The 24,154-nt window shown below is 45.4% G+C and overlaps 1 protein-coding gene across 1 annotated transcript in view; it reads left to right on the top strand.

Moving 5' to 3' along the window:
* The window catches only part of LOC146798566 (transmembrane protein 272-like), a 256,427-nt gene that overhangs the window by 223,558 nt on the left and 8,715 nt on the right, over window positions 1–24,154 (top strand). The window contains exons 5-6 of the mRNA XM_085627986.1: window positions 7,761–7,820; window positions 23,669–23,848. Of these exons, the coding sequence (XP_085484112.1) occupies window positions 7,761–7,820; window positions 23,669–23,848 (240 nt within the window). The remainder of the gene's footprint in view (window positions 1–7,760; window positions 7,821–23,668; window positions 23,849–24,154) is intronic.

Here is a 24,154-nt window from a genome sequence, read left to right on the forward strand (position 1 = left end):
TCGCTCATTGTTTTGCTCTGTTTTCAAAGTCTGCTTCCTCTGGGTGTTCCTCACTCCAAGAACATGCTGGAATTCTCCTCTTGCACAGCCTGCCTCGCCTCCTGCCACTCTCTTTCCCTGTATCACCAAGTGGGCAAGTTTATAGTCTGTAGACAAGCAATCAGTTCCTTCAGCAGAAAGTACAGACTTTGGTCGATGTCCCCCACCACCCCCGGCTTGGGAAACTGTCATGCAGGCACCAGCCCTATTCACACAGCAGTCATTCAAGAAGTCAAGAAGAGCTTGGAACTGGAACAAAATGACGTGGCGTGGATTCCACTTTAGTGCTCCTTTTTTATAAAGGGGTATGGATATATTCTGTAATGTTTCAGAAGCAGTTTGGCTTGGTTTGTTTTGTGGCTGTGCAAGATAATAGGGGTGGGCGGAATTTGCGGAATTAACCTTCGCAAATTATCGCGAGAATGTTTAAAATTATCGCAAACAAGCAGAAATATCGCGAAGATGCGGAAGTTTTTTTCCGGCATGTTCGCGAGATTTTCTGCATGGTTGCGGGTCGCCAACTTACCCATGTGGTTGCTTGCGGGCGCGGCCATCTTGTTTTGAGTTGTTCTCGCGGTGCATGATCGCGAGAAGAAAGACGTGATCGCGCGACGCATGACGTCACTGCGGGCGCGAACTGTCGCGAGACAGCGCAAATGGCTAAAAACAATACAACATCTCATGGAGAACGCGACCGGATCAAGAAAACTTGTCGGCGAACGCAGGGATTCAGGTAAGGCGATCGCGCGCGCGCGAGAATGTATCATTTTACAGCGCGAGCAAGAAACAAATTATCGCCAAGCTGCGGAAACCGGAATTTTTGACATTTTCGCGCTCTCCGCGGAACGCAAAAATGTCAAATTATCGCAATTTCCGCGAACGGAACGAAATTTTTGCCCAGGCCTACAAGATAATGCCTCTCACTGCATCCAGCAATAATGCTGGCTCCAAGCAGGAGCAGCTAAAATAAGGACACAAGGCTACATGAACTCTCTTGACCTGGCTGTCATCTTTCCTGAAGCAGTAATCAGAAACAGACAAATGAAAGACCCTAACTAGGAAGGTCCTCACCTTCAATAATTGATATTGTAGTCCCAACCCCTCACTCGTGCCATCTGTCTAATGGAAGTGCTCAGGAAGAACTAATCAGCAGCCCCTTTCTAACAGGGACCTCAGTACATTTCTAAAGGTTCCTCTCTCTTTATTTTCCTACACTTTTGTGTCTAGGTCTCCACATTTCAGTCACTAGAAAGCTGGTAATGCCCTTCCCATGCCTGGGGAAGCTGTCACCACCCTCTGTCTTGTGCCATGCTAAACCAGGGGCCATTGGAAATGGATCTCACTGGCCCCAGTTTTCAGACTCTAATCCCACAGAGGCCTACTATCATACACATGCTCCACTTCTACTCCCCATACATGCGCTTGACTCATCCAAAGAATGTCAGCGCAAGGTCTAGAATTCATATTAGGAAAACCTTTACACTAGACGGATCAGTTGACTGTGCTGTCTCCTGACACAGAGAAAAAGGTATTTTTGTACTAAAGATTCACAGAAACCTGGCACAATGCCAACGCCATTTTATGTGACTTACCCAGGGCATTGACAATAGTCCTATACCCACTATAAGGGCCCAGTTGATGCGCCACTCCAAGTCACAGAACAGGTTCAGGATCTCACATCTCCAGGGGCATGCCTGGCCTTCAGTAAACACACTAGATGAGCATGATGGCAGAGCCAAAAAGAAACTTGGGAGACCAGTTTTACATGCAGATGGGCACTCATGGCAGGGGTAGATGCCTGTTTACCGTGCAGAGGACATTCCCGTCCCAAACCCCAAACACAGTTGTTCCTCCTGCCCAACCTGCCTTGCTGTAACTCACCATATATAGTTCATTTGAAGCACAGTCAATAAAAAAGGGTGCTTGTCAGGATGGCATGAGTCTTTGTTCCTAGAACATAGTAAACTGTGCCAGCATTATGAGATGGCTCATGCTTCCAAGAAAGCAACATTTACATGTAATGAGTGAAGCAAGATGCCAGCTTCAGCTATGTTGCCTATGACGAATACAGACCAAACCAAGAAGAGAGCAATAAAAGTTTGTCCAAGAAAAAGGGGGTGGGAAAGTGACTGACAGGAACCACCCATGTATACAATAAAAACGCACTCCAACAATGTTACCTTCCACAGGGAGTAGGCTACATTCTCTCACTCTGGTTTAGAGGAAGCAGGCAGAGTGGGACCTATAGTTCTAAATCCTGAGCAGTATAGCCTTGATCCCCTCCCAGGAGCCATTTAGGACTGATGATTCCCAAAGGGAACAAAATCCAACTCACATGGAGCATCTGCACGGCACAGGTGAAGTCATGCGTTCAAATGCCACCACAGGCCTTGCCTCCTGTGGGACAGACTGACATACATATAGACTCTCCGCAGCAACAGACCCAAGGGGTAATTCAAGACGGCCGCTTCTAAGATTTTACGAAAGGTAGAAAACGCCACAGCATCACATCAGTAAACTCTTACCCAGCCGCGGTCGGTAGTAGGAGTAACTGCAGGGCTGTGACGTGGGGAGGGGGAGGGGCAGGATGAGGGTAGTAAACTATGGATTATGGAGGTTTTCAGGTAAGTTAACATATAAATTAATAAAACGAATTTCGTTGCGTGCACTGCATCCCCAAATGCGATGCAGTGCACGCAACAAAATTCGTTTTATTAATTTATATGTTAACTTACCTGAAAACCTCTATAATCCATAGTTTACTACCCCCCACCCTGCCCCTCCCCCTCCCCACGTCACCGCCCTGCAGTTACTCCTACTACCGACCGCGGCTGCTCTTACCTGACTGCTCTTGTTGACTTGTATTCAGAGTGAGTTTACATATTTTACGGTTGTATGTCACTGTATCAAGTTCAACGATATTGACCTACAAAAATACTGCCTCTACTACATGGCCTACCAATGCATCAACAATGCAAGTATATATCGACTTCTCCGAATTACACAACTATCTACTTTGACAATGTACTGGTTGTCGATGTGGTGGATGCGAGATTTTTATCAAGGGATATATTGCTTATGATATATAAACCTCCCCTCCTCTTTTACGTCATGAGACATCACATGTATCTCCTTCAACGTCTAATCAGCATAAGATGACACATCTTTTACCATAAACAATTGCTCACCAGACCTTCAGATCCACATCTTTTGCTCATTACAGCAACGCTGATCTTCTGGGTTTTAATTAGGGGTGGGCGTAACAGGCATAATCCTCTCTAGCGAAATACTCATAATTAAGTGTCATTACGCAAGAAGTGTAATCCAGCATTTAGAGCTCTTTTCTTTGTGGAAAATGCATCCAACATAGGTAAGAGGGAGCATTTTCCATTAAGAAAAAGGCACTAAATGATACAGTACATGAGCAGCAGTAGCCAGCAGCCACCCGCTCTTGCTTAGAACATTGTTCCTGTGCTCATGCAGGAGGATTTTTGCCCTAAAATACTCTGAATTACGCAATATGGCGACATTTTGCATCAAATGAGTAACGTGTAATTGCTGCAATTACGCCGATTACTCCGGTGTAATTAAAATTTTGCAAAGGCCCATTTAATGTAATGTCCCTAAATGCCCAGGTCTGCTAGTGAGCGATCTGAGAATGTTGCATAAATAAATCTCTAACACCATGAGAGGCATCACTAACAGCTTCAGTTTAGAACCAATGTAAGATGGTATTGGCTGCACAGTAATGTATATCTTTCCTGTGCCCTTCAGTCTATAATCAGTATGAAATGGCATCTCTCAGAAATTATACACGTAAATACAGCATAAACTGATCCTTCATACCAAAGCACCTCTATATTGTACGCTGCATGTAGATGACATATTTCAACATCAGACATAACACAGATTAACAAAAAACTAGGGGGATGCCCGAAAATGCAAATAGTTTTCCTCTGCAACTTAGTGAGTTTTATTTAAAAAAGTTTTGCGATTCGTAAACTTCGCAAAGGTTGAGATTTTTGAAAGGAAACAAGTAGCAGGATTTTTTCATGGAATAAGATTTACAGGAGGCCCCTAGTTCGTAGCGGGCACATTTTCTCGCAGAAATCTTATTTTCCAAGACAATTTATTTGCAAAAACTTTTTTAACCAGTAAAGCTTTCCCAAAAGCAAAGATGGGCCGTTTTTGTGCGTCCTGCAAACTGTGAAATGCAGGTTGCCCGCTTCGTCCGCTTATGATGGCGGAGTTTGAAATCTTGCTAAGCCCTGTTTGGTGACAGCTATCCCACAGAATTTTTTTTTTAACAACTTTATTCATTGATTTTTTAAAAGCCCAACAGGAGCAAGTCTCCAGAGACACATCGATCAAGCCTAACAGTTGTAACACAAAATGCACACTGAGGTCCATATTTTCATAACAAATGTGGATTCCTCTACCAACATGTCACGTGATAACATAATAAGAAAACTTTTACGCTACGTATCGCTAATACTATCTGACGTGTACGTTTGTTTATTTATCCCCCAGAATATTAATATACTGTACCCAACCCAGAACGCAGCGAAATGCAGAAAGCAGCCGAACTGCTAAAAACTACATGGCTGCCTTTGACGTTTGGTAAACACATACATTTGCTAATCAGACTGCCTTTTCATTAGCATGTAATGCGCTATACCTCAAACTTACTGCGGTATACCGTGGCACAGTATGTAACGAAGTATTTTAAAAATTATACATTTAACACTGCTTACACTATTCACACATGCTAGCAAAAATGACCATTTGCACCTCATAATGTATATTCCTGCCAAATAACATATACATCTGTTCTCCGCTTTCACACTACTGCTGTTTCAATTACCACATTCCACTCTACACCACTCCTATGTGTTCTACTCCACTCTACACCACTACACTCTACGCTATTACACTTTAAGTCACTCACTCTACCTCACGCTACATCTCTCCAATGCATGCTATTACACTCTACAGCACTCCATTCTATGACACCCCAGTCTATGCCACTCCACTGTACATCCCTCAAATCTATGCTACTCCACTGACGCTATTACACAGTACGCAACTCCACTCTCTGACACTATACTCTGCGCTGTTTTACTCTATGCCGCTCCACTGTACGTCAGTTCAGTGTACAACACTGCACTGTACGCTATTCCACTGTACGCCATTCCACTCTACACCATTCACTCTACACTACTCCATTATAAGCCACCCCACTTTACGACAATTCACTGTACGCTATTATGCTGTACGCCTCTCCATTCTACACCACTCCACTCTGTGCTACTTCACTCTACCCTACTACACTCTATGCTATTCTACAGTACAACACTTCCCTCCTCTCTACTCTATGCTATTCCACTATAAGCCACTTCACTCTACGTCACTACACAGTACACCAGTGCACTCAATGTTATTACACTCTACACCAACTGCATGCTACACCACTGTATGCCACTCCACTCTACGCCACTACACTCTATGCTGTTCCTCTGTACGCCACTCCACTCTACGCAACTCCACAGTACGCTATTTCACTGTGTGCCTCTCCAATCTACTCTCTACCCTGATCCCCTCTACGGTATTCCACTGTACAACACTCCACTCAATGCCACTCCACTCTATGACATTTCAGTCTATGCTATTCCACTATATGCCCCTACACTGTACCTCATTCCACTCTACGCCACTCCACTGTACACTACTCCACTCTACGCAACTCCACTCTATGATATTCCACTCTATGCCACTCCACTGTACTCCACTCCAGGGTACGCTATTCCACTGTACACCACACTATTGTATGCTACTGTACTCTAAGCCACTCCACTCTATTATGTTACACTCTACGCAACTACACTGTGGCTCACTCCCCGCTATGCCAGTCCAGCCTAGACCAAGCTACTCTATGCCACTCCACTCAATCCCACTCCACTCTACACTATTATACTTTATGCCACTCCACTCCACTCTACCACACTCCATTCTACTCCACTGCACTGTATACTACTCCACTGTACACTATTCCACTGTATGACACTCCAGTCTATACCACTCCATTGTAAGCCAATACACTGTGTACCAATCTACTCTACACTATTCCACTGTACGCAACTCCACTGTACACCACTCCTCTCTATGCCACTTGTCTCTACGCCAATCTACTCTACCCCAGTCCGCTCTACAACACTCCACTCAATGCCACTCCATTCTGTGCTACTCCACTTTACGCTTTTCCACTGCACGCAGCTGCACTCCCACTACCCCACTCCACATTATTCCATTCTACGCCACTCCACTGTATGCCACTCAACTAAATGCTATTCCACCCTAAGCCACTCTGATCCAGCGTTCAAGATCCTCATGCACGCCTACAAAGCCCTCCACGACCTTGGACCTGCCTACCTCAACCATCAACTGAACCTCCGCAAACCTGCTAGACACCTGCACTCCTCTTTCCGCGCCCCGCATCCGTCACACCCACAGCTACCTCTTCATCGCTGCCAAGACCTTGAATGAAATCCCTCCCCAGCTTCGCATATCTCTTTTGCTGGCAGGCTTCAGAAAGAGATTAAAGCATTGGTTCTTCGACGGAGACACAGCGCCTAGAAACCCCTAGGGGTGACAGTGTTGCGCATTACAAATGCTGTTTTTTTGATTGATTGATTGATTGATTGATTGATTCTATGTCACTCCACTGTACGCCACTCCATTATATGCTACTGCATTCTTCACCACTCCATTCTATACCATTCCACTCTACGATGTTCCACTGTATGCCACTACACTGTACTTCACTTGACTATACTCAGTTCCTCTGTACGCCAGTGCTGTCTCTGTATGCCACTCCACTGTGCACTATTAGACTCTACCACACTCCACTCTATACTACTCCACTCTTCACCACTCCACTGTATGCTATTCTACTATAAGCCACTTAACTCTGCGTCACTGAATGCTATTTCACTCCATAAATTCCATTGTACATAACTCCACTCTACAACACTCTACTGAACGCTATTCCACTCTGTGCATTCCACTGTTTGCCACTCCACTATATGCTATTCCACTGAAAGCAACTGCACTCTGCGCCACTCAACGCTAAGCTTTGCGACTCTATGGCTCCCCACTCTACCCCACTCCACTACATGCTTTTCCACTGAAAGCAACTGCACTCTGCTCCACTCAACACTAAGCTTTTGGACTCTATGGCACTCCACTCTACCTGACTCCACTGTGCGCCGCTCCACTGTCCGCTCTTCCACTTTAAACTATTTCAATCTATGCCACTCCCCTGTATGCCACCCCAGTGTACACCACTCCACTTGTGCTACTCCACTGTACACTTTTTTTTTGTACGTCAAGCTGCTGTACGCTATTCCACTGTATGCCACTCCACTCTATGCCACTCAACTGCATGCTACTAAACCTTTTTAATGTATATATTGTAAAAAACGTTCAAACAGTTCAATGATGCAAGAGGCGGCACTCCTTCCACCTTACTATCATAGTACATTTATTTGAAAACCTTAGCCGTGGCAATAGTGTTCAAATAAATGCACTATATGGATGGATATGTTTAACCCTCAAGATTATTTCCATTTTCCTCATTCTCCTAATCCCTAACCCCCAATGCACTCAGTTTCAGCAACACTGCCGGCTCTGCTAACAAGGCTTGTGCTTTGTTTCCCCCACAGCTCGGTCCATAGCCTGCTTGATCATCTTTTGCGGATTGGGTGGCGCCATGATTGCTGTGGGTAAGTTAAGTATTGCCTATTTATTTGAACATAAAATCTTGAGGTGGGAAACCCTGGGACATTTGCACAAGATCACCAAAAGCCACAAATGCTCCCTATGAGAGACAAACACAATGACTGTTCTGCGTTGATCAACAGTGACAGATGTCATCTTGAGATATGGCAAGTATATTGAACAAGATTGGGTTCTAACTTGCCTATATATACTGACCATAACGATATGAGGGGCCAGTAAAAATTCACATTATTTCCCTCCCCTGGATCTAAAGTTACAGGGGTCCTGTTAATTTTGAGGAACGAGTGATAATAGGAATTAAGAGTTTAGTGGGAATAACCTGCAAAAATCTTACTTACTATGCTGATCTCAGCATGTTTTTTTAGGTCTCGCCTACGCAGCGCTCAAGCGCTTCTTAGGAGAGACCTCTTGGAATCGCACTGTACTTTCTTGGAAACTCGTGCATGTTTTGCACTGTTTCCAGAGCATTTGCCTTGTGGAAGCGAGCAACAGCTCCATCTGTTTGCAATTATCATGCCTTCCTGCTCGCTCCCGCAAGGCAAACGCTCTAAATGCACGAGTACTCGTTAATTAACTTTCGCGGCTGCGGGACCGCGCTTGCGTTTCAGCACTTGTTTTTTCTTTTCATCATTGTTCTGAACAGCTGTTCAGATCAGAGCTCTATACACACTTTCCTCAATAAGAGCACGGTGTACCACTGATTAGGTAACTGGTCTGGTAATTTAGAAATCTGAAAGGCGAAAAGTAGTGTCCTTTCATATTCCATGCAGAAGTTTAAGGCTGCGCTCGGCGCTCAGACAAGCCGATGTACTAGGCCCACAACATTCACATATATGCTAACAGGCCCGCGCTCCTCCCCGATTGGAATCGTCCCCGGGAGCAGTCTGTCCACTGACAGTGGCTTATTTTGCATTGTTTTATTCTGATGTCCATGCCGTTACGCCCTTGTCTTCCTCGGTTGCTTGGCTCTAGCAGTGAGTGGGCACACTTGGGTCTGGCCGTAGCCTGCTAATTAGCGCATCCAACCACAAACTGCACTCCAAGAGTTCACAGTGCCAAATCACTGAACTGTGTGATCTGGAAGTTAGCACCCATCAGAAACAAGTTCAAGAAAACAAAAACGGTCCAGTAAACAGGTGAAAATGTGTACACGGGCTCAAAAGGATTCTCGAGTCTGCTGGTGATAACTCTTTGCCTGGGTTGGCTGTGGCGCTAGAGCGCCTTAATCCTATTGCAGGATTTCAGAGAACGCTGCAGGGGTCTGAGATATGTATTGGAAGGGTTTTCGGCGTGAACTACCTCCTCCTCCCACACCCACATCTACAAGCCCGTTGTTAAAGGTCTGGGGAGAAGGTTTGGTAACCGGGCCTGGGGCTTGCGTGCTCGTAGGCGGGACTTCCCGCATGAAGCAGCACCGGAAACAGTTTGTAGCTTCCGTCCAGCTCATTGAATCAAATCTTATGAGAGGACAGACCTGCGCGGCTTTACCTAGGTACTCACAGAGCCTTTAAACTTATTAATGGATCACACCCCTATAGGCCAAAGCTAACCTAAGGGGATCAGAGGCTCAGAACTAATAGACATCCCAGGAAGCACCTACCCCTTGGTAGAGAGTCTTTATGAAAGATTCCTACAGAGCACCCCATCCCTGAGGCCGGCCGCACAACCTCCTCTCCATCCACACCACCAAGAACCGGCCATGTGGGGGCAGCGCACTCTGTGAGCAGGGACAGCCATCGACCCAACCGTCCCCCCCACACCGCTTTACAAGTTGGGAAAGACTTATGAGGACTTCACAGTGCCTCCAGGACACACGCTGTGTTCTCCTTCCTTTCCCTTCTCTCGTCTCGGAACCCTCCCCCCACCTTCCAAGCACACAAACAGTTGTGGGTGTCTCAGGGCTAAAAGACCTTGCACTGCGACCCCCCCACCCCCAAGCACTACCCAGCTGCCTGCCTCTCCACTCCAGCGGCGGCATGTGGAGGTCGTTAACCCTTTCCCCTGTGTTTGGTGAGTGTGTGAAAGGCCCCGGATGTCCTCCGGGGATGCGCTCCTCCAGCAATTGGACGCTCATGTGAGAGATGTCATGTTTTAAAACAACATACTCGCGCCTTGTTTACACGGCTCACTCAAATCCCTGACTTCCCACCGTTTTGTACTTCACCCATTTCCTTCCTTCCTCTGCCGACATGGACTGGGCTAGAGGAGAATTCCGATCATGCCTCTTTAAATCTGGGAGGCTTGGCGCTGGCTCAGTCATGTGCTGTGAGTGCCCCAGCCCTGAATCCACCAGTATCGGATTAGACAATGTTTCGTATTGGGTTACTCCGAATCTTGCAGATTCCTGTCCCCAGCGTTCTTCACTGCCTGGTTACATACCATTTTTATGGCAAATCCCAAAATAATCCCAAAATGTAATCTGCCCCCAGTTTTTCCTACACATGAAAGTTTAACGTTTTCAGAAGGCCAGATCCACAAAGCTTTTTGCACACATACGTTTTAATTTAAATGTTCAAAATGACCGCTTTATGAACTCAAGATCAGGATTGGTTATGTTATGTTACGGAAACTTCCAGAGCGCTGGAATACCCCAAAGGTGTTTTGGCGCTAGCTTTGCTTTCTTTTCAACACAACTTTCCATGCTAGAATTATCTGAGCCCATCCAGGATAATGTGCTGCATGACTACCCACTAATAAGGTCCCAAAGGCGAGACCTAGTGGCTATGCCAATGCATGTCTAGTATTCCACCCAGTCTTCGCCTACCCTCAGTAGGTGAAATCTATGGCTGGAAAAGCACTAACCAACGATTTGCCAGTTTTACTCTTAATTCTGATGGGACTAGTAACTCTCATTCCGTGTGCAGTGCAACTAACAGACCACCCATTAAGAGGATCAACGCGGTAGTTGATATCATACACTTGCTTTTGTGACACATCAAACATATTTTACTGAAAAATGTTGATCGAGAGCTCTGAAAGCAACTGTTATGGTTTAGGGAAAACCATAATCTAAATTGGAAAAATGGGCATGAGAAGCATACAAGAGCCGCCACGATTATAGAGCAATGCTACTCGATCATAACTTTCCTTCTGTCTTTGGAAATGGAATGTACGTTTTAAGGGGTTCTACGTCTTGCCTTTCCAAATATGGTATTCGATGCTGGGTTCAGTGTGTTTTTTTAATGAAAATCGAGAGCTGTTCTCCACACACAAAAAAGTCATCAAGTTGATACTTCATCAAGCGGCGTTTCGTCGTCAGATTACTTCTCTGAAGATTGGTGTTTCACCGGAAAAGGTGATGCCGGTAAACAGATATGGTATTTACTGCTGATTTGACGCGTGACTGCTTGGCCCCTCGTGAAAGACTCTCAAGGCGGTCCTCACGTGGCAGGCGTAATCTGTTCACTTTTGAATAGAATGCGTGCGTCATGACATGGCACGCGGGCCACGCCTTTGAATAAACAAGGACACCATGAGGGCTTGCCGTCAAACTAGGGAGGCACGTTTACTCAGTGGATCGTCATGAGGTGCCAGCAGAGACTTTTTAAGGCATGGACAAAGGGGACTTCGGTCCAGGGCACCAGCCTTTTTATGGGGATTTCTTGGTCGAGCAAGCTCTGTTTTCCGGTTCTTGCCCTGATGACCTTGAATAAAAATTCATATACAGATTTTTTTAAACAGTGTTTTCCTTTAATTTATTTTTAATGTGGGTGATGTGTTAGAGTCTATTACAGACATTTTGCAGACAAATGTTGTGTTTATGTTCCATGCAACATCTGTAAAAAAAAGTTTCTTTTAGAAACAGGACCACACATATGGGAAAAGGGAGGGTGTAACAGAGATTATTTGTGTAATATTAGGGAGCTGCTGCTGTGTTACAATATTAAAAGCACACATCATTATCCCTGAATATTAAATGCAAGCACATTTAGAATTTGGCAGTGGCAGTGCCCTGGCCAAAGACAGTATGAAAGAGCTGAAATTGGATCATAATTTCAAAGCTGTTCTGACAGGGTCTCCCAAAATACGGTTGGCCCAGGGCCCCCAAAATCTTTAAGATGGTCCAGGAGGCCAGTTCCTTGGTTAGAGGTTGCTTGGGCAAGACAGAGAATTACAAACAAAAAGAAGGAAGTTAGAGAGACATAGAGATGTATGAAAGCTGCCTAACCTTGACAAGAGCTTCCTTAGGGTCAGTATTTTTAATGTGGCTGCATCACAACACCTGTCATCACTGTCATCTGTGGGCCCTGCTGCGCCCTAAGAACCATCACAAACTCTACCAATGGCGACATAATCACTTGACCAACTGTCAAGTGACAGGAGCAAGTGGACGACACTCAAGTGATTGTGTATGAACACCTAAGCTGCAAAGCCGAGGCAGGGGCGTAGCAAAGCTGTGATGTTTAGGGGTTGGTAATCACACATTTCCCAAATAAGTGAAAAAACCAACACAGGGCCCTCAAACCCAACTACTAAGCCAAGAATGCATAGATCTAGTGGGGGGGTGTCACAACCCCAACACTTCCCCTGAAGCTAAAGCCCTGCCACCAGGCTTGTCCTCTAAAGGGTCGGGCCTACTCACCACCATGTAAGGAGGAAGCTTGAATGCTTAGAACTGTTGAGATGCCCTAAAGCACCTTTGTGTCTAATCAAGAAAATAACAGATTTGACCACTACAGTCATGCGCCATCTACAACCAGAGAGTGAGACCCCAATTTCAAGTCTTTCATTACATAGCTCTACAGTTTAACCAGACTACTTAACATAGCCTTTTGCACAGGCCTTCACTGAGATAAGGTTTTGTGTCATGGTGAAGGTCTGACATAACAAGTTGGATCTGCCCTCCATTGTTGCAGAAGCCTTTGGAGAGACAGAGCAGGTCTTTTAAACTTTGGCAGGTGGCCTTTCAGCACTCTGGATCAGTAGACTCTATGGCCTCCATTCCTATGGTAAAGGACTGCTTACTATATTGAGCTATGCCTCAGTAAGGGGAGCGTGGGGGTTCTCAGTTGCTTCATAGCAACATAGGGTGTGGCTTGGTCTCTGAAGGTAGAGAAGTTTGCCGCCTGAGCACCAAGTTGCTTTGGACCTGATCTGCAAACTGCTTTGTTTCTCAACTGGGTTTTGAATAAGCATTTTTAGGCCCTTTGAATTATTTCCACTCATTTCCTAACAGTCCTGAACAGGAAAAATGTATCTCAGAAGGACGACCGTCAGTAGAGCGGGCCTTCCAATGTACATTGGCCAACAATCCTGTTGAGTATGGGCCAACGGCCAAAGTTTGTTGCGGCAGAGCCACCTGAGCCCTCTATCAGCAACTGGGGCTTTTCCCACCTCTAAATACATCTTAAATCCCTGAGTGTTTAGGGCCAGGAGCCTCGCTGTAGGCCCCCTTAGCTCCTGGAGAGTAGCTTAGCCATATAGACTCTCAACCATCACTGGCATTACAATGGCAAAATGGATGAAAATAGTCTTACATTGAAAATGCTAGTCTGCACCACATAGGAGCCATCAAGTCTTTTGTTTATTCTTTTCCTGTTTTGTGTGAAACCTGACTACAGACACTGATAGACCACCTGAAGGTCTCAGAACCCAACTACACACACCCAAATCAATATATTAAGGAGGTGCCACACCCCAAAACCCCCCATGGAGCTAGGCCCCTGCTTACCTCTCCTATCTCATATCTCGAACACAGTCCACGAGATGATCACAATGGGGCTGGGTCCTAGGAGCAGACTGCGGTGGAACTGCTGTGTACAAAATGGACGGTTATCAACCCTGCTCAGTAGCCCATACTTCAATGGTGTAACACAAAACGATGTCCCCTGCAGAATGTTGTGGGGGGGGGGGTGAGTCTCCTATATACAGTTACATGGAACTATAGAAGTGCTGATACTCACTATCCATAGCACCTGTTTGCTTCTGAGGACCTCCTGTACTCTCCTATTAAATGTATTGCAGCAGTGCAGGTTTAAAATTAATTAAACCCCTTTTAAATTAAACTAAGTACCGGACAAAAGCTGCCCATTTAAAGCACTGCGTATATAGCACAGATACTCATAGGTATAAGGCTGACTTGATGTCCCCCTGCTACAGAGGCCTGCATTGCACCCCGGCCATACTGTGCACTCCTATCCCTTCGCCCTAAAAAAATGATTCCCTTTCGAATATTAGACTTTCTTGCTGCCATCCTGTGCAGTTTCCCCTCCCTCTTCTGTGTATATCCAAAGGTTGTCTAGTGAATGGGAAACAGTGCCCAGTTCTCCCCTGATGCCATTGCGGCCCTGGTGTTCCACCTTCTGTTCTGTTGGCATGTTCTGCCAGTGCAGCCGGCTTCTCATATAGATGGTTCCCAAAACATTTTGAAGTCGCATTAATTATGCACACAAAGGCGATAGACTGTTAGAAGGACAACCTTCTTTTTTTTGCATAAAAGGGAACCATTTGATTCCCTTTCCATTCCATCTGGTGCAAGCTGTTTTTTTCATATTGCGCTGTTTTTGTGGGCGAAATGCCTAAAGATGCTTAACTTCGCAGAGTTGAGCTACAAAAACACAACCTAATATGTGTTGGAAATGAACATATTTATCTGAACAGAGCTGGCCTCCCCTTGCCTCTAATAATTTCCATGCTACTAACGCTGCAAGGAAAAAGAAGAAACATGTCAATAAAAATCAACATGCGTCCGAGGCAGTGGATCTGGGTGCAGTTATGGTGATACTCTTGAACCCCATGAAGTAGGGCTGGTGATCCTGTCCTGAGGGCTGGATGTGCTCTTAAACTAGAAAAGCAATACACTTGCCTTCCTGCACTGTAGGCTGCTGCCCAAGCAGTAGTTAGCAGCCATCTTTTCCCCCCTAGAAATCACATTTGGGGGAGGATGTGCATTACGGCCAGAGCTGCCAACTCTGGTGTAGTTCCATTAATAGTAATGGGGTGACCCAGTATTCCTCAGAACCTGGGAAATCTAGTGGTATACAACAACAGTTGGCTCTGTGGGGAGTTATATTTCTTTCACAAAAACATTACATATTACACAAATATTTTATGTAGGTCTGATGACTCAATCATGCTTTGATATAGACCATAAATTATATGACACCGACAACCAAAATTAAGAATCTTATGGTATATTAATAATCATATATTGAGGGAGAGTAGATTCATTCTCTCCCTTACAGAGAATCCTAACTGGGTCTCCGAAAATAACTGATTCATCCTAGAGCTACTCTGTGAGCTCTCTGTATACTCCCTGGTAGATTGTTTCCCAGTTTCTTCAGGCGATTTCCTTAGTGGATTATTCAGCACCCCATTGAAGGTGTGATTCTGATAAGAAATTTTGAGGCTACTACTTGTTGGCACTGCAGGCTGTTATTCTGGCTCAGTCCTGATGAAGGCCCGACATGATGATTAAGATCTGCACACATAAAAGGGTTGAAACGTCGACGATATTCTCTGGTATTCCAGCAAACCTGCCAAACTTGTCCCACGTGTAAATATTGATAGGACACTGACTTGGAAAGGCGTCTGTTCCTAAGAGATACCCGAAAACAAATAATTTATGTATCATAGTATTTGGTGTATATTTTAAGTCCATGATCTGAATGTACTTTCATTTTTTTGTATATGTCTCCAGTCCTTGTTCTTTCAATGTTTATGTCCCTTAACAGTCCTGTGTTATTATATAATTTATGTGATTCATTATCCTTTCCAGCACTTTATGATATATGAATATTAATTTACCATAAGACTCTGGTGTAGGGGCAGTGGCTTAACACATGCCCCTGCGGTGCGGGGGGATCCGCAAGCTCCAAGGGGCCCCTTCAGCACAGTACTCTGGCCAGAGGTCTCCAGATTGAGTCCAGAGGGGCCCCTCCACGTGCCTTGCAGATGGCCCCCTTCAAGTATTGTTATGCCAGTGATTAGGAATGGCGGAACGCACAGAGTTTCGCTCTGCAAAATTCGGTGTTATGTGAAAACTCTGCAAGATTACACAGAGTTCCACGACTTAGTGGAATAGGGCAAGTCATACAAAGTTGAAGAGGGAGAGCTACAGTAAGGAAGTTCAAAATACTGGCGTTAACAGAGTTTGGTGGTGAAGGCACAAGCTAGCTGGACATGTAACCTGTCCCATAAATGCATACTCCCCAACCAATATGGTTTCAGTGTGGTAACAAAAGAAACAAGCATTTGCAATGCAATCAGTCTCTTCTTGGGGACCTTATAAGTATTTAGTTGTGCAGCACATTAGTCTGGGGGCTGAAACATCTACTGTTCTTTAACATGGAGGGAAAGTAAGCACCAAACTGCGTGACACACCAGGTATGGGAACACATGGAGAGAAATATTGCCTTTCAACAGGAAATGGTATAGTCCAAAGCCCAGTTTTTAATATAAAATCAGGGCCTTCGGTGGTCATATCACTGGAAATACAAGATTTGAAAAAAAGATTATTGTCTACAGGTGCTCTTGGAGGACAATTTCTATGGACTGGAATCTAGAGAATGCTAAAGTGATTCTGGTATTTTACTGACCTCTGCTGGTCGTTTTTTATCAAGAAAGTTAAATAGAGGCAGTTGCCAGAAAAATAAAACAAGCATTGGCATAGCCAATCGGTCTTGCATTTGGGACCTTATAAGTTTTTAGCCATGCAACAGCTGATGTTGTTGCACCAAGAATATTCTGTTGCATAACTAAGTACTTATAAGGTCCCAAAAGCGAGACCTATTGGCTATGCCAATGCTTGTTAAATTATTGAAATCATCCATCAGGGTTGAGATTCATGTCTCCTTTCATTGATACTAAGCTTGCCCATACCATATATTGAAACGTACACATAACTCGATTGGGTCTTCTTTTGTTCAGTATTGATCTTATGCTGCCACCTACTGACATGTTCTTGACATTGGCACTGCGGACAGCAGCATCTGCCTCTTCTACAAGCAGAAATCCAGAGAGATGCACTTCTGATCCACCCGGGTCTCAACCCCAGCAGTAGTTATAACCTGACATTGAAACGGGTTCCTATCGGCCTCTTTGTTCATATCCTTAAATTTAAAAGGCAAAATTACTGATGGATTTCTGAAAAATGACTGCACAAAACGTTCAAATAACTCAGATCAGTGATGCAGTCAGTCCCTGATCACTTTTCGCTTGGTTTACTTAATCTTGCACTGTTTAAGAGTTTTAGTTTTTTTCTTCCCAGGACGTTGTGTTTTTGTAGTTGTTTTTCCGTACCGCACATTGCTGCTGTGTAGGGCGCACCGTGAACTGGGTCATCTCTAGGTGTCGGTGTGAGTTCAGGTTGCGGGTGGGTATTTATGACTGGGCACGATTGAAAGGTCTGGAGACAAGGCTGAAAAGGCAGTGCTAGTTTCTCACAACCCCTGTCAGTGGATCATGAAGGAGTTCACAGTACATGTTCGTACAATCCTTGGCCTCTCTGTAGGGCGCACTGAGCTAGGGTCATGGGTGGCAGTTGTAATTGTGGAAAGTGTGTGAAAGTGGTTCGCCGTTGTCAAAATACTGACAGGGCAAAAGTTAAGAAAATTACGTGTTCACAGGTAAGTGGGTGTTTGTATGGGGGAAGGAGAAGCGGAGCATGCAGGAGTGTATGAAAATAGGTCTGAGGATGAAAGAAATAGGGCCTGAGATATGCAGATTGAGTTTTTCCGAAAAGTGGGTAGAAAAAGCTTGTAAGCGAGAACGCAGAAGAAAGTTTTGTGAGGTAAAGAACAGGAATGATTGACAACGTCGTAATCTTGAATTCACAGCCTTATATTTCAGAATTGAAACATTTTCACTATAAGAGAATCATCGCTAGTCGTTTATCTTGTACTGCTGATAAACACTGTCAGAGCCAATAAACAGTTCTGGCTTGTTTTAGGCATACGACCATTGTTGTATTGATTATGTGCTTGGGTGCAATTACAGAAAGAGAGGCACAGCAGTACTGGCCAGGTGGCATGCTATGGGAAGCATATGATTTTAGTCTAGATTTTCAAGCCACGCCCCTTCTAGAAATCTCCCACTGATGCGAGTCCCAACATTGCATAAGTGAGTCAGTGACTCACTGCTAGCAAGGAACCCCACATGTGCTGAGAGGCCTAAATGGGACCTACCTGGCGCATGGATTACTCTCTCATGGCCTCATTTATGAAAAGTGACGCATCTACCTAGATGCGTCACTTTGCAAATATGGCGCAACATGGCGCAATTTTTATGCTGCTGGTGCGTCCCAAAAAGTGGCGCACCGGCGGCGCAAAAGTGACGCAAGGGCCCATAAATAAGCCGCTAAGTTTTTATCTAGGCCTGTCTCCCCTCGAGTTGGTGAGTTGCCGTCCATATTGGGAAGGAATTCGTCTGCAACACCGCCCAAAACTTGATAATGCCTGAAGATCGCTTCAGAGAACCTTTGTGAAAATTTGTAGGACGTGTCATATTTTACAGTTAATGGTGCTGTAACACTGGAGAAAGCTTGACAGCAAGTAAACAACCATTTTGGTCCCTTAACTCTTTGCTGCACCTCACCGAATTTTGAAAAGAAAACCGCCAAGTAGAGCATTTTTAATCAGTTTCAGAGAAGTAATGTCCACATCAGGAATCATTTGCAACAATCTGGCGACCCATCCGCTCTGACCCTTCATAGCCCAATACTTTATTGCGCTAGTGATATTATTCAGGGCAGTAAACCTGAAGTCACTGGTTTTAATTTGGCAGAGTTGACTCAACCTTTGATCCTTCTAAGATGATAAAATAAGTTCCATAAAACGTAGGCGGCTACCAATAGCCCCCCTGTATCTGGTGCTTAAACAATCAACAGTAAAGCCAATAGTATTGGGCTTATTTTAGGTGTGTTGTTTTTTGTATGCACTGCTGTGACTGAGGTGGCAATGACCCAGCCACATGCAAGAGTGCCTGCATCAATGGACCTAGTAACAGGCATCAGTGGCCCCATGCTATGCATGCATAACCGGGTGCAGTACGTAGCATCAGTGTCCCCCTGTGAGGCATATATCTGTAGTAGGTAAGAGTCAATCAATCAATCAGGGTTCTTGTAAAGCACAACTACTCACCCATTAGGGTCTCAAGGCATTGAGGGGGGTGAGGGGGGATCTGGGGTTCAGTCGAAGAGCCAGGTCTTGAGGTCCTTCCTGAGTTGAGGCAGAGACTGTGATTGGCTGAGATGTAGAGGCAGGTAGTTTCAGGTCTTCGCAGCGAGGTATGAGAAGGATCTTCCTCCAGCCGTGGTCTTGCGTATCCGTGGGATGGTGGCTAGGGCCGGTGATCCGCAGCCCCACATAGGGCATGCATTAGTTGGCATAGTAACAGTGGTGACTGTCAGTTAATTAACTAATGGAGTCTAGTAACAGATCCCAGTGTAACAATGTAAAGGGTATCAGTGAGGCCACGTGGAACATGCATCAGTTGCCATACTACTGGGGATCATAGGCCCTACAAAATGCATGTATTAGCTGGTCTATCAAAGAATGCCATTAGCCCCACTCAATGCATGCATGAATGGGTCTGCCAACAGACATCAGTAGTCCCACAATAAGAATACCCCAATGAGCCTCTTAATGGGTTTCCATTGTCCTACTCAGACTTTCCATTATTGCGCCTAGTAACAAGTGGCCTAATGAAACATATGCGTCAGTGAACTAAGTAAGGCGCATCAGTGGCCCACCAGTGCATGCATAACTGGGTCCTTGTAATGTGCATCAGTGGCCCCATGCAGTATATGCTTCACTGATCGTAGAAACAGTGTCAATGACATGCTTACATGCTTCAGTGGGCCAAGTAAAGGATACTAGTTGCCCCAGACAGTGTATGTATGAATGGGCCTTGTAAGAGGAATCAGTGGCTTCATAGTGTTGACGTCAAAGGGCCTACTAATTAACATCAGTAGGCCCAAATCGAGCAAGCATCAGTGGGTCTAGAAACAAGTGTTACAGTCATGCATCCATGAGCTTACTAAGGATGGTAAGTGGCCCCACAGATGATGGGTAACTGAGCTTATCAACGGACACCAATGGCCTTACACAGCAATGGGATGAAGGAGCCAATATTGAGCATTATTCACCCCAGAAAGTGCTTGTATCACTGGGCCTACAGACATGCATTTGTGATGCCACAATAACAATTAATAAGGGACCTAGAAATATTAAAAAGCCTGCTAGGGGTCATCAATGGTACTATAAAGAGCCTACATCAATGGGCTTAGCCACGTACATCAGTATCCCTAGAGAGTGCATGTATAAGGTATGGAGCATCCACAATAAGCAGTCAGCCTGAAGCATCTGCATAAAGTTCTGAACATCAGTAATTGCCCAACTCAGTGTTGTTGCGCTACACCTTCTGTAATACAGATCGCGTCGGCTCACAAATACTTTAAGCACAATAACATAACACAACAGGTGTATTTGTAAAGCGCACGATTACCCGTAGGTGTCCTGGCGCTGAATAACAGATGTTTATTGTTACCCAACTCAATGGTACTCATTTTATCGATCTCAGATGGATGAAAGGCTGAGTGGACCCACCGGGATTTGAACCTGTGACCATGAGGTCGAACACAGGCCCCTGCAGTGGCTGCTTTAGTCCACTGAGCCACCAGACCCGGCAATCTTAATGGGGTGTTCTCCCATTGGCACTGGAGTGTGGCCTCCCGCAGCTAATGGAAATATTTGCCTCTGTGCCATATTACAGACTCGGGCACAGAGGCAAAGGAGCTGTTGAGGGTGTACAGACTGAGTTTCATGCACCATACTGTATGTAGGACACACTGCCCCGGTGTGCGCCATACAGGTGCGCCGGGTGCAGAGCTGGTCAGCAGACGAGTAACTCAGACCCTGCAGCCCTTGTGTGCAGGAGCACCTCAACTCTCAGGGTCTCCAATTCAGTCTATGATTATCAGTGAGATAGGATGTGTCGGGGGCCACTCCTCGCATTATGCAGGGGCCCCATTCTTTTTGTGTTACCCCACTGCAGATCTGTGCACCCTGTTACAGTTAATGTGCTGCTCGCAGCACAGCCACACACGTGTGCATTCCCTTGTAGCAGCACATGAACGAAAGGCGGACCAGCTATTTGAAGCAATTTGTCCTTCTTTCACTGGAGGCAGTAAAAGAATTTGCCTTTCAAAGGGGGGCAGATATCCCCATGTAGGTGGTTGCAGTGAGTGACTGCATTGGCCTGCAGGGGGACACCGGGGAGGTCCCAGGCAACCCCTTCACCTTTCAATGGCCACACTTGAGGCACACGCACTGTGAGACGGCTCTTTGTGGTGCACAGTCAGTGCATACTCCAAGAGCTCAGTTGCCTCTGCTCTCATGTCTGTCACATGTTGCAGGCTTAGAGGCAAAGTATTTTCACATTTGCCAGGGGCCATGCCTTCATGCAAATGAGGGACCACCCCCTCAGGATTGTTCTAGCCCTACATGGGCACCAATGCGATCTGTATGGAGTCTGCAGCCCCTTCTGTAATACGAAAGTGCCACTGGGGAGCAGCAAGAGGGGACACTATTTTCACATTTGCCAGGGGCCATGCCTTCATACAAATGAGGGACCACCCCCTCAGGATTGTTCTAGCCCTACATGGGCACCAATGCGATCTGTATGGAGTCTGCGGCCCCTTCTGTAATACGAAAGTGCCACTAGGGAGCAGCAAGAGGGGACACTATTTTCACATTTGCCAGGGGCCATGCCTTCATGCAAATGAGGGACCACCCCCTCAGGATTGTTCTAGCCCTACATGGGCACCAATGCGATCTGTATTGAGTCTGCAGCCCCTTCTGTAATACGAAAGTGCCACTGGGGAGCAGCAAGAGGGGACACATGCCCATTGTACCCCGAAGCACAGAGCTAAGGGTGCAATTGCAGGGAGCGCTAAAAGCAGTTTTCACAGCAGATGCAGTTTGTTCTAGAGTGATGGACAGGTTCAAGTTTTAACATAGCAAAACCAAAGGAAATGATGGACGGAGTGTTGAACATTGCAAGCACTCACCCCCAGTCAACTGATCTGGGTTTAATCCATCACCGTTCTTTAGCCCACTCTGCCACCCCAGTTCAGACATGGCCATATGCAAATCAGTCTGACCCTGTGCCTCATGGGAACAGTCCAGCCAGAACTGCCAAGCCATATCTTCCCTGGACAGGAAGTTTTAACATAACTCACTGCAAATTATTGCATGCAATATGGATACAACATTCAACAACAATACTGTGCTTTTTCCCCTATGTGACAACATTCAAGAAACAGAGTGACTTAAAACCAGCATGCAATGGTTAGCCTTTTTTAATCCAGAATTCGAGAATGACGTAGTCAGAGTAGGCTAATCAATAATCCAAGCAATGAGTACAACTACTCCATCACGCAGGTAGCGTTAAAAAGTGTGATCAAAAGTAAAACCAGCGTTGACCAAAGGTTCTGTAGTGACATGAGAAGGTAAATAACACAACACTCCACTTATTAGCCTTTGTTATTTCATGCCTTCAGCTGTCTAATTTTCGATCTATTGCAGCTTATCCTGAATGTGTAATTCATTCCAAAATGTTATTTGTGATTCTGGCTTAAATGCACAATACTGAGACCCTCCAGTTAGTTTGCTTTAATCCCGCTCGGTTCACTGGTTCTAAATTTTAGGTGGCCCGGGACTGCCAGGAGGTTGACCTTTGTCTTCCTAACTCTAGACCCGGACATTTGCTGGGATCTGCAGGACACATGCAAGTACCAGCCAGCCGACTCAGCCTTCCATCCTCCCGAGGCTGATAAACCTAATACAATTAAACTGAGTCATGGTAACAGCTGTTACATACTGCACTTAGAAGAGGAATGAGTGTCGTGTGAAATGCTCTGTAAGAACAATCTATTTTTGTTTTTCATTATTGATATCACACAATGCTGAGAGCTGGATTTATGCTGGCAAGTGAAAAACCCCAAGAGTAACCACTCAGTTAAGGCATGTCCCAATTTAGGCATGGGCGTAGTTCGCAAAGTTTTGCTACGTGGAACTCTGCGAAGTAACAAAAAAAACTCTGCGAAGTTCCACGAGTGGCAGAGTGTGGTGCGAACTGCAGTTTGTGCTGGTATTTCTGCCGCTCGGGTAGAAATTCTGCGCGAGCGGCAGCTCACGCTCGCGAACTTACCGTTTGCGATCGCAAACTTACCATTCGCGATCGTGAGTGGGGATAAAACGCCGCTGCACGTCACGAAGCAGAGTTTTCTGCACTCGGCGAGCTCCACGAAGTACAGAAAACGCCGTAAGCTCCGCAAACGAGCGAATTTCACCGCCCAGTCCAAGCTGGCAGTGGCACGCCACCCTCTGTGATAGGCCAGTGCAGGTTTGTAGGGTTTCTAAGAAGGTGAGTGGGTGGACTGACACCTGTAAAATACCTTAGCAGGATCCACTGAGCTTGCGAGCTTTCTGTGGTTGCATGCTTATTGTCATGTTGTGCAGGCGTCTGCAAGCTGTAGTAAAATGGTGACAATGGATCCAATGGGGAATAAAGAAGGAAACTCTGGACACCAATGTATGGTTCATGACAGTTACTCTATTGTCCACCCCTTGCATAGACATTTTCTCAAGAACAAGAAGAACTGAGTTCCTGTCTCATATTTCCCGCTTGACCAAATTTAGCTTTTGTGCCCACATTTCTTATATGTGACGTGTCTTTGAATCTTCTCTGACGAAACTTTTTTACTACTTGTAAATAGACTAATCCCCAGTGGTAGGCAATATATAATACTTGACAAATATGATTTAAATTCTATTTGGCTTTAAATATATTAATGAAGCCTTTGACATATCTGTTGATTTTACACCCATAGGTGCCGTGTACATGGATCAGTGCACCATCCAGTCCTTCATACCTCTCTACCTCCTGGTCCAAGGAGTCATTTTTCTCATACTGGGAACACTTTTAGCTGCTTTTTTGATGAAGCCAACAATGTTAATTTTAGCTGCTCTCATGATGTTGAACATCTTCTGGTTTTGCTGGTTCATTTCAGGTACCTTTCTTTTTTTATCTTTTGGGAGTCACAAGATGGGGGGCATGGAGGGATGACTGTGACACATAATGTAAATGAAATGCAATTACCATAAATCGATATTCACAAGATGGCAGGCAAGGGAAGAGCATGTCACTCACAAGATGGTGGTTAAGCATGACATTTCTCCCAAGAGTCAGACAAGAAAGGACGTTACTCTGAAGGTAGCAGATGGGCACAAAATCTTGCAAGATGCCATGCGAGTGTAAAATACCACACAAAAGATGGCAAGCGAGTAAGGAACACCAGTACCATTGTTTTAGAAAA

The sequence above is a fragment of the Triturus cristatus genome, chromosome 9 (genome assembly GCF_964204655.1).
Source record: "Triturus cristatus chromosome 9, aTriCri1.1, whole genome shotgun sequence".
NCBI lineage: Eukaryota > Metazoa > Chordata > Amphibia > Caudata > Salamandridae > Triturus > Triturus cristatus.